This window comes from Anthonomus grandis, chromosome 1 (genome assembly GCF_022605725.1).
Source record: "Anthonomus grandis grandis chromosome 1, icAntGran1.3, whole genome shotgun sequence".
Classification (NCBI taxonomy): domain Eukaryota; kingdom Metazoa; phylum Arthropoda; class Insecta; order Coleoptera; family Curculionidae; genus Anthonomus; species Anthonomus grandis.
In genome coordinates, this window is record NC_065546.1 from 28,686,223 (window position 1) to 28,698,417 (window position 12,195).

General features: G+C 33.1%; 1 protein-coding gene and 1 long non-coding RNA gene across 5 annotated transcripts in view; one reads left to right on the forward strand and one right to left on the reverse strand.

Moving 5' to 3' along the window:
* LOC126737131 (glutamine--fructose-6-phosphate aminotransferase [isomerizing] 2-like) overlaps positions 1–6,493 on the forward strand; it is a 43,899-nt gene extending 37,406 nt beyond the window's left edge. For all 4 annotated transcript variants that reach the window (XM_050441911.1, XM_050441972.1, XM_050442056.1 and 1 more), the window contains 3 exons: positions 384–539; positions 602–754; positions 5,849–6,493. In XM_050441911.1, coding sequence (XP_050297868.1) covers positions 384–539; positions 602–754; positions 5,849–6,070 — 531 coding nt within the window. In that variant the 3' untranslated portion in view covers positions 6,071–6,493. The remainder of the gene's footprint in view (positions 1–383; positions 540–601; positions 755–5,848) is intronic.
* Positions 1,773–11,991, reverse strand: LOC126737427 (uncharacterized). The gene is made up of 2 exons (XR_007661026.1): positions 10,886–11,991; positions 1,773–10,783 (listed from the first exon to the last, which is right to left on the reverse strand). It is a non-coding gene; the product is annotated as an uncharacterized LOC126737427 (long non-coding RNA).
* Positions 11,992–12,195: the final 204 nt, after the last annotated feature.

The window sequence follows — 12,195 nt, forward strand, 5'->3', positions numbered from 1 at the left end:
TTTAGAGAGTAGTAAAATATTTTTATAAACATAATTCTTATAACTATAAAGTCATTGAAAATAATTTGTTTTATAATAAAGTCTTCGTTCATCTAATATAATTTTCTACAAAACCTTTATAAAATTATTTTATATCCGTTTTATAGGTATGTTTTAAAACAATTATAAAGTAGCTAAATAACAAATTGTGCTTAACATAACTTAGTTATATAAGATTCTTTTATAAATGCTTTATACCAAATTTGTACATAAGTATTATGGCTTTTGTTATCCAGTTAAATGTGTTCCTACACCACAAAATATCCCAGTTTTAAATGAGACGTCTTTTTCTTTTTTTTTTTCTACTACCAGTATGAAATAAATTTGTTTTTCCTTTATTTCAGATTATCGAAGGCCTCAGTAACTTACAAGAACAAATTCGATGCGTATTAAAATTGGACGATCAAGTAAAAGCCCTCGCCGAGGATTTGTATAATAAAAAGTCGCTGCTTATTATGGGAAGGGGATTCAACTTTGCCACTTGCTTAGAAGGTGCCTTGGTATGCTATGAAACAAAACATGACTTTAGGCATTCTGACATTTTCTTTTTTTTATTATTCAGAAAGTCAAAGAGTTAACGTACATGCACAGTGAAGGAATCATGGCTGGGGAACTGAAACACGGTCCACTCGCACTTATCGATAACCATATGCCCGTTATTATGATCGTTATGAGGGATCCTGTATATGTTAAGTGTATGAACGCATTCCAACAAGTAAGTGTTGCTCAAAATCTATTGGGCATCCTATATTATGTGAATTCAGTAGGACACTATTTTATTTGAGTGTTGATTATCCCTATTTGGTAGCAACTGAAAATTCTAGTTTTAATCAGTATTAAAATTGTTTGTTTGTAGGGAACAGTACACCGTGTATTCTACCAAATATATTAAACCAGTAAAATCAGTAGCAATATAAAAAGCAACTAAGTTCTAAATGAACTTGACAATTTTTCCCAGAAAATGTAACAAAATTTTAATCAAATAAAATAATAAGTACTGCTTCGATATGGTCGTATCAAAAATAAAAATTGAACAACAAAGCATAAGAATACTTCAGTATTACCATTTTCAACTTTATTTAAAATTGTAAAAGAACAAAGCTAATAATCATATGTGCAATATTTATCTGATATGATCTGATATGAATATTTATCTGATAGATCTAAAAAAATAATATATAGTAACAATAATAAAAATAATGGTAATAATAATGATCAGCTAACTATACCTATCCTAATATCATTTTATTTTAACGATTTTTTTCTTAGAACTAGGTCTATTGAATTCCTCTCGCAATATAGGAGGAAAGGAATTAAAAATGGTGGGTGGGAACTACTTATAGATTCTTATGCTCTTTGCCCAACTAGGCAGACGAATGTCAAACCTTGTTCTAGTTGAAAAGTTGCGATAAGTTCTTTGCTTTATATACTTCTGAGGATATTTTGAGACAAAAACAGCTACAGTTCTGTAAAATGTTTTTTTTTTATGTTTAAAATACCAAAGTTTTAAACAGTAAATTTGATGAATATCGCATTCATAGATATAGCATCTGGCGTTGACTGCCAAGCACGAGATAACTCGTGGTTGGCAATTTATAGCCAGTCGCCAGCCACGAGTTATCTCGGTTTTGACTAACTGTTTTACGGCGCCTAGTACGAGTTAACTCGTGGCGTTTGCGTTGAAATTTGTGGTGCTGGGCACTCGCAATAGACCAGTAAAACACATTGTGGCGTTATTTTTAAATTATATTTTCATCTTGTTTAGTACAGAGGAAGCAAAATGCAGTGACACAAAAAAAAATTAAAAATGTTTTTAGTTCTAACAAAAAGCGGAAAACATAAACTGTGCCTTAAAAATAGGGAAACTTAATTGCTAGTGTTTACAGATAGTTAAGATAATAATATGAAGTTTACAAAAAAAAATTGTCTAAAAAATCTTGTTTAGTCATTTTTAATTGAGGTGGTCCTTGAAGCAATTTTCCACACATAAGGCTGGTTTTTCTTCACAGACAGTACAGAAATAACGTATTTCTCGTCGAAGTTTATTCGAAGCACATACACGGCAATCTCTTGTAGGTCGTTATTTTCTTTCGGTTGGTGGTATACCTTCCAAATAGTTAAAATCCCGCTGTTGTACGCTGCTGGCATTTTATTACCGAGAAGAGTAAATTTTAAAGATTTTATTCTGCTTCCGGTCGATTTACGAAACAGCAAGTAAGCGTTATGTATATATATTTCGAGAATATGCAATGCAATCTTTTTCGGCCATCTAATGGTTTTTCTTAGTGCGCTATAGTAACTTATAGTCGGATTGCCGAACAGATTGAGTAAATGATGTGCGCAAAATATAGGCCCGCCCATCGATGCAACCTTGGCAGATTTAGACGAGGAGCATTATGCCTACTTATTTTAAATTATTTTATCGTACAGCTTTGCTTCGTATCAAGGCAAGCTTGATTTAAAAATAATAATAATATACTAAATTTTATTTTGTAATCAAGCAAGGCTGGATGCCAAACGGTCAAATTTTAACCACAGCATTTTTTGTCATTTTCACGTATAAATTCGCTCATCCTGGGACACACTGTATATTAAAAATATTTATTACGTGCTGCTTCTGCTGTGAACTGGACTTTTTGCACTTTGTTGTATGCTGGATGCTCATTATCACATGTTTTATATATGTTCATAATCACTTCCTTTTCAGCAATGTTTTCGTACTCTTTTCTTGGGGGGTGACAATGGGGGTGTACGTGGCGCGTCAGCCATTATTTGTTAACAAACAAATTAACAAAAAGATAAACACAATCTTAACTTTTCAATATTGCGAAGATTCAAATATTCGAATAGCAGAAAATTCAACCAAAACGATCTAAAGCCGCTCGACTAATAAAATTAAATAAAACCCCAAGTCATGAACCCTATCGAGGCTCTAGGCCACACCTCCGGCGCAGAACGATCACGTGACCACTTCATCTGTTCGGTAACCCAAGTATAGCATTTGATCGGACTGGTTGATACCTGACATTCCTGCATTGTAGTCCTTTATTATATTAGGTTTCACAGAAACTTTTCCGTTCCTGTTGCGCACTTCAATCATTTGTACTTTGTGCATATTTGAAATCGTCAATACCTCTCGCTTGTCCTTCCACTTGCAAACAACTACTGATTTGCGTCTTTGCCATATACATTCGCCTTTTTTTAGCTTTTCTGAAACGACATACTTTGGATTTCCCTTTCGATTACCGCGTAAGGTGCCACAAATATATGTTTTTTTCGCTGTCATGTTATTAGTTAAGCCTACTGAATTATAAAAATTATCAGTATAGAGTACATAACCCTTGTCTAAATAATTTTCCATTAAGTGAAGAACCACACTTGCAGCATGCCCCAAATCATTCTCGATAGCTTCTGATTTCCCGCAATATACTTTTATTTTTAGAACCATGCCAGCGGATTAGCATAGTTCATATAATTTTACCCAGTACTTATGCTTTTTATTTTTATATATTGTCTAAAAATAAGCCTGCCACGCCATAAGACCATTGATTCATCAATGCATAAGTTTTTGTCTGGAACATAGTGATCCTGCATTATTTTGTTGAAATGATCAAGGACTGGTCTAATCTTAAATAAACGATCTTCAGTCACTCCCGAATTGCCAGCGAAATGCAAAAAACGCAACAGTAACTGGAACCGATTTCTGCTCATAACCTGGCGCCAAAAGGGCATCTTGTACATATGTTGAGACCAATAATCTCAATAGATGGGAAGCTACATGGACCCATATGTAAAAGAAGACCGAAAAATATTTGCAGTTCATTTGAGGTTTCGACCCATCTGATCAATCTGGAGGACCTTGTCAAAGGGTGTTTTGCGATCTCCTGGGTCGCATACAAATTTGTTTGTTGTGCCAAATAGCTTAAAAACTCATTAGAAAAGAATAAATTTACAAGATATTTTATCGTTACTGGTTCTTAAGACATAAATCCAACATCATTTACCAAAAAATCAAAATGTGGTGGCTCCTCCTCAATGTCAACCCACTCTGCGTCTAAGTCTGGCACTTCTGGTAGCTCGTCTTCAATGTGCTCGTCCGCAATGTCAACCCACTCAGGATCTAAATGTGATTCTTCGGGTGGCTGGATTTGATCCTGATCACTTTCACTTGAAGTCTGTGCTTATACTAAACTAACTGCTTCTGCGAGCGACAAAGGTTGTGCCGCCACGTGTTTACCATCTCTCCGCCTAACGAGTTATCTCGTGGTTGGGCGCTGCAAGAAACTTCTGCTCGGAGACGCCCGACCACGAGATAACTCGAGAATTGTTTTTTTTTTACAAAAAATAAATAAATATAACATATAATATTAAAAATTTTGATTTTTAAGCCATTTTGACTAATTATTTAATTTTAACATTTATATTTATAAAACAATTTATTCTTTTGAACCTACTAAATAAAAAAAATATTTACCTGATTCTGAAGCCCCTGGTAAATATTTTTTTAGTAGGTTCAAAAGAATAAACGTACTAACAATAATTTACCTCCCAAAATTGGTTGCGGTAGCTAAAGTAGTTCCGGAGCTATTAAAAAAAAACTAGTTTTTAAAGGTTATTTTCAAAAAGCTCTAGCTCCCTGAGGAAGCTTTTCCGGACTCATGTTTATATGAACTTTTTTTTTTCTTTTGACGTTTTCTATCTGCCCTAGAAGTTCGTAACATGATCAACGGAACACCCTGTATAATACCGCGATTTTTCTTAGTCCATGAGTTATATGATTTTTAATAAATAAAGCCTTTGCTTTATATTCAACAATTATTAAGTTAAGCCCACCTTTCTCAACAGGTAGATATAGTTATGTTCTTGCTATCCTATACAGGGTGATTTAAAAGTAAGCAGCATCCTTTCAGGGGCGTAATCCTTGTATGAAAATAAGGCAAAAAGTTCATATTAATATGGGTTCGAAATTGCTTCCTAAGGGAGCTACGCCCCTTTGAATAGGACCCCTTGAAGACAATTTTTTCTCTATAACTTTAAAACCCTTTAGAATTAAATTTAATTTTAAATTTAAATTTGTATATTAGTATGAACTTTTTGCCCTATTTTCATACAAGGATTACGCCCCTGAAAGGATGCCGCTTACTTTTGAATCACCCTGTATAACTAACCAGACCATAAAAAATTGCCTACTATTCGGACAATTTTTTGACTACACTTTCTTGACTATCTAAAGATGTAACGGTCCAGGAACTCATTTTGTGAAGAAGTGCTAGTCACAAACCGTTGTCTGAAGACATGAATTCGTAGAAATCAGACAGTCTCAGACAGCAACAACTCTCAGACAGTCAGCTTCTGACAAATTGCGGTTTTCTCGTTGCGGCAGATTCATTTTGCAAGAAATCAATATATAAAATTAAAATCACGTCAAATATCGGAACTTACTGAAGTAAAACTCATGAAATTCTAAATGGAGAAAAAGTTATTATATCAACATAAACATTTTTTATCTTTGTTCTTTTTTTGCATGCATTTGTTTACAATTCTTCAAAAATCGGCCGTCAGTAGTCCAGTTTTACCAATACATGTACTTCTATGGTTTCAGAAATAAAATAATTTTTAAATGGAGAAAACCTTGTTTGTACTTCAAATTGTGTACGAATCTTTATTTTCTCCCAAGCAAAGTCAAGTGAATGAAAAACCAATAATAATAAAAATTGTCTGATCATATATCTTTAGTATTGTTTTTTTTTCTACATACAAGTAATTTTCTAATAAATGAAGACTACTGTTAATAACAAATTTTTCTTAGGTAAAATCCCGTGATGGCAATCCAATCCTGATTTGTGAGGAGGGCGACACCGAAACAATGTCTCTGGCCAATCAGCACTTGGCCGTGCCAAAAACTGTCGATTGTTTACAAGGAATTTTAACTGTCATTCCGATGCAATTGTTGTCATTCCATATCGCGGTCAGACGTGGATGTAACGTCGATTGCCCGCGTAATTTGGCTAAAAGTGTTACCGTTGAATAAAGGAAAAACGTGTTCGATAGACAGGGACCACGATTATTTTATTAAGTTGTGCTGTTTCGGTTGACAATGGAGTTTTATTCATTACTTCGCTTAGATCTCTTGTAAGATAAATTGTCCGGCCTTAATAGTATTAACTCGTTTTGAGATTTTATTTTTTAATTTCAGACATTTATTCCGCTATTTTTAAGTTTATATTTATAGAGATTTTTAAGTCTCTAAACTGCTTTTTACATATTAGTATCCATATTATAAGTATTACGTTTTTATTGTATTGAAAATACATCACTAAGTGCAATATTAGAATATTTACGAAAAAATTCTTTTATGGTTAAAATTTGTTATATTTTTGATATTTTATAAAATTTATTTCTTAATTTATTTTCAACGATTTTTCTAATAAATTTTATGTATATATTTAATAAATTGGTTTTATTGCATCCCAAGATTTAGTAGAATCAATAAAAAAGGTCTTTATTGACATGTACAAAGGTCAGTCTTTTTCTTTCTTCTTCTTCAAGTGAAGGTTGGCTATTATCATAGCTATTCTTACTTTTGATGCGTCAGCTCGTAGCCGATCGAGAGTTCTAGCCGTGACACTGGTTTCGTGGCGTCAAAATTGAAGCCGAGATTTGGTGGCGCACGCCGTACAGTGGAACGACTAAGTGGAGATACCGCGGGACCTAATATTTTACATTTTACAAGATAATAGATTTTTTTTATTATTACGTATTTTTAGGTATATGATAAATGTTTTAAATATTTTTTATTATTTATTTTATTGGAAAAATATACATAAACGGTGTTTCAAATTCGTCTATTCTCAAAATACGAAAATGGATAATTTACCCCAAAGTTGCACATTATTTACTTGTAAAAGAATATGCCATATAAAAAATATATATATTATATTTTATGTAGTTTTGAAGATTATTGAAAAAAAAACAAATTTTCAAAAACTTATTCTTGACACTTTTGTGGGTTATCTTGGTTGCTATGGGAAAGTTTTTGCATTGCTGTATTACTTTTTCGTAAAAATGTTAATGCCGAAAACGGAATTAGGTAGGTACCTACGCTAAATTTTTGTTGCTTATTTAAAAAATCAAAAATTTGAATGATTCCGAAGATAATAAAAAAAAAACAAAAAAAAAATTTAAAATCCATTATAATTTTTTCTGAGCTTAAACAGGAATGCAGCAAGAGGTAGGCATTATTCTAAATAAAATTAAGATTGTAAAATGTAAGTTAAAAATAAAATTGTTAATTTACCCACCTAATTTAAATACCGAATCTTTATTCTTTTTAAAACTAAAATTTTAAATGCATAATCTTACTATAAACTACAATAATAACTGCAGTAAAATATTATTTCGAATCAACGCAAAATATGTGCCCCAGCGCGGAATTTTTGCCATCGCGATGCGGTCGTCGCCTCGCATGATTTCGGCTTCTGTTGTGAGGTATCGATGGAAGCGGGGATAAGTGTCCAGGCTAGAACTATCGATCGGCTACGGTCAGCTCTAAACAACTCAACGGAACTACCATTTTTTCAGGTTATTTCACCAGGACAAGCGTCTTCTTCTTCCCCTTTTTTCCCGTACCTTTCCTTGCATAATATTCTGCAACAATACAATACTTCTTGGTAACCAGAAGCTGTTCTGAGTGGTAAATGACAATCGTGGTCTAGGCATAGCGCAGGTGCGCAACTATATAGAAAAATTAAAGATCTTAAGAATTAAAATCTAAATATGGATGTGTACGAATCATGGATATCTACGAATCGTGTAAAAAGAACTTTTATTTATTGATCTTTAAAATTATTGATGATGAAAGCAAAATATGAGGAAAACTAACAGAAAATGCGAGTAATTATAGAAAATCTACAGGGCAAAATAGAAAAAATAAAGTGCAAAAAAAAACTATTCTATTGTTTGGGGAAAATGCAGATTATGGGACAAAAAGTTTTAGTAAGGAAGAAACAAAGTATGCCTAGTATTTTATTACCAAATGAAGACTACAGGCGAAAAAGGATGAGGGTTACATATCCAAAGTTTTGTGCAAAACAGATTTTAAATTTAAAAACCTTGTATTTTCTTATAGCTTAACTCTTTTTGGAAGATTTTTTTTAAAAGGTAGGCTTATGTATATGTTTTTACTAAAAGAGTTTAAAACTACTAATTTTTTAACATAAGCATCTAGAAAAAAATTTCATTATGGTTATGTACATAAAATCAGGAAAAAAAAAAGATGAAGGTCCAAAAATTTTTTATTCAGTTACATTTAAATTTTCAAAGTAAAGTTAAGCTTCGACACTACAAAAACGTTTTAAATCCTGCAGGTTTTGGTATTTCTTAGCATTGATGGGAATCCTGTTTTCATATTTGAAATTTGGAAGTTCAAATTGTCCTGAAGGTAGATCTAATATACCAACTATATATTGTCTGCATTTTTTAATTTTGCCTCTGGCTGCTTTTCCTTTTTTGGTAGTTCCCAGTTTTTTTTTTGTAGGCACTACGACGCTTGAAATAAAGCCTCCATTGTACGAATCACGATGATCGATCATTCTGGGCTCTTCTTTTTTTATGAGCAGTCCTCTGGTTGGGCGGGTTTCAAAGGGACATTTTGTTACATAATAGTTTGTTAAATGATCAGTCCAGCTTCCAAAATTTCTTGATCTTCACAGCTCACTACTTTAAAGAGACTTGGTTTAACGCGGGCATTTCGAATGTGATCATTCCAACCGAAAGGTAGTTCGACAAAAGCTTTGGAATTGATTAAGCCCATATTACGATCACATTCCATGCAGCTATGTCCTCTAATTGGAAAAACCATTTTTATACACTGAAGTCGGCCTACTTTATGTACCGGGTGTCCAAATAAGAAAGGACGCCGGCTGTATCTCAAAAACTATTCATCGCACAGCGCTGAAAAAAAAAATTTCTTAAGAAAAGTGGCCAAAAAAAATGGCTGGAAAATATTTACAAGTTCCTAAGACTACCACAAGAGGACGTAACTGCACAGTAATTTCAAAAAATTCAAATTTCGTCTAAAATAGCCAGTATTAGGTACCATTTTGAAAACATCAGAATAATCTTCATTAATTTTGCCTTAATTTGGCTAAAGAATTTTCTTCATATCTCCAATGAGAAGGGTGGGGGAAGATCATAAATAATGCAACTTTTTAATCGCCCTGTTTACTCAGATTCTTTATTAAAAGTAATTCAAGTGGGTACTCGTTTAAAAGGAAATTCAAAGGGCTTTCAAAACATGCACCTGTCAATGTCACTTTGTTTTCAGTGAAGTCGTCAGAGGGCGTTGTTTAACAGAGACTGGATTTTTAGAGATTTTCTCTAAAAAGTTAAATGCAATGATATGATTTTTTCACTGCGGTTTCGAAGACATAAAACATACTAACAAACCAGTAAAAACCGCGTTTCGATATCTCCATTTGTTTTCGAGTAATTTTAAAATAACCTATTTTTCAAATTGTAAAAAATAAGTACCTATAATAAATTTAACAAATGATTCAGAATTAGCAGGAATTGACAGATTAGATAAGTCGGAATCGGAAAGGAGAAGTGGAAGAGTTTGTCTCAGCGTTTTCACATATATCGAGTAGCATTAATATACAGGGTGATTCACGGTAGATGGCCTATTAGACGTTTTAGGCGAATGGCAACGCCGATCAACCTGAAAAAAAAACGTTACAAAAATTAAACTGCCCCGACTTGATAACAGTTTATTTCAAATGCACTCAGAACTCAACGGATGCCTCTAGAATAATATATATACTATGCGATATCCAGAACAGAGACATTATACGAAAAGGACATTTGCAAGATTAACTACTCGGTTAGCAGAAAATGGCAGTATCCGTTTACCTCTTATTCAATCTTCAAAATCCTTCTGACTAAACAATTATAACAAATAGCGCAAATTAATACTAAATATAAAATAAATAAAAATAAAACATATAACTAAATCAATTTCTTTCAAGATGTTCGAAGTGTCCGCCATCGTTACTAATAGAGTCGCGTACTTTTCGATAAGTAACGTGAACTGCAGCCTCCACTTCGGCAACTGATATGCTTGTTACCGCATTTCTGATCCTGGCTATCATATCATCTCATGTTGTAGGTCTGGTTTGGTAAACGATATCCTTTAGTCTGCCCCACAAATAAAAATCTAGGCAAGTCAGATCATAGGAGATCGCGGGGGCCAAGGAAATATACTTCCTCGACCAATCCACCTATGAGGAAACCATAAATTTAAAAAATCTCTTACATTTATCGCAAAATGCACGGGACATGCATCTTGCTGTAAAAACATCCTTGCACGGGTTTGAATTGGGATGTCTTGAAGCAGTACAGGCAAATGATCTTGTAAAAAATCTAAATAGGTGTGTCCATTGAGAACCTCTTCAAAAATGTATGGACCAATAATTCTTCCCCCTATTATCCCACACCATTAACAGACCACCGACCCTGATACTGCACTTCTCTCATCCAGTGGGGATTTGTGGGAGCCCAATAGTGCATATTGTGTAAATTTACACTACCAACACTGGTGAAAGTTGCCTCGTCTGTCCATAGAATTTTTGAGACAAACTGGGGATCTTCTTCCATCATATTGCTTAACCAGTTACAATAATCAAGTGGTCTATCAAAATCGGTTCCTGTTAATTCCTGATGCAGCACCATATGATATGGATGCAACCTAAAATAACATTCAAATTAGGTAAAAAATAAAAATAATATATATTTTTTTAATATTCGATTCTAGTAATAGTCAAATTTAATTATCAACTTTTTAACAAACCTGTGGTCTCTTAAAATGTTATGCACAGTTGATTTCGTAATGCCCAAATCCAATGAAATATGCCTTATTCCTATGTGAGGGTATAATCCAATAAAAGCAAGCACATTAACAATATTTTCTTCAGATCGTCCAGAGCGACGTCTTCTGTTAAGAGGTAAATGGATACTGCCATTTTCTCGCAACCGAGTAGCTAATCTTGCAAATGTCCTTTTCGTATAATGTCTCTGTTCTGGATACCGCATAGCATATATTCGAGAGGCAACCGTTGAGTTATGATTGCATTCGAAATAAACTGCTAGCATATTATAGGCTACTTCATTTGGAATTTTCATTTTTAAACTTATTAATTTGTAGTAAAAAAACACTTACACATAAGAAATAACTTAAAACTGACAACTGTCAATTTAAGTAACTTTAAATGACATTTTCCAATCCTTTGTTTCTGTTTATATTTCCATAGGTCTCTTGATATAATAGTAATATTCAAATAGAATTAATAAATAATGCTCTAATAAATCATATTCGGAGATTCTCGATTGCCAATTATATTTTCAAGTGGAAATATGATTATGAGCTTTCAAATAATTTTCAGTAATTTTTGATAACATTCTGTCACAAAGACCGCCCTAATATTGCTAATAATGTTTAAAATTTGAAAAATAGGTTATTTTAAAATTACTCGAAAACAAATAGAGATATCGAAACGCGGTTTTCACTGGTTTGTTAGTATGTTTTAAGTCTTCGAAACCGCAGTGAAAAAATCATATCATTGCATTTAACTTTTTAGAGAAAATCTTTAAAAACCCAGTTTCTGTTGAACAACGCCCTCTGACGACTTCACTAAAAACAAAATGACATTAACATGTGCATATTTTGAAAGCCCTTTGAATTTCCTTTTAAACGAGTACCCACTTGAATTACTTTTAATAAAGAATCTGTGTACAGGGCGATTAAAAAGTTGCATTATTTATGATCTTCCCCCACCCTTCTCATTGGAGATATGAAGAAAATTCTTTAGCCAAATTAGGCAAAATTAATGAAGATTATTCTGATGTTTTCAAAATGGTACCTAATACTGGCTATTTTAGACGAAATTTGAATTTTTTGAAATTACTGTGCAGTTACGACCTCTTGTGGTAGTCTTAGGAACTTGTAAATATTTTCCAGCCATTTTTTTTGGCCACTTTTCTTAAGAATTTTTTTTTTCAGCACTGTGAATGAATAGTTTCCGAGATACAGCCGGCGTCCTTTCTTATTTGGACACCCGGTACAGGGTGGCCAAATAAGAATGCGAGGTACTGTATCTGGGA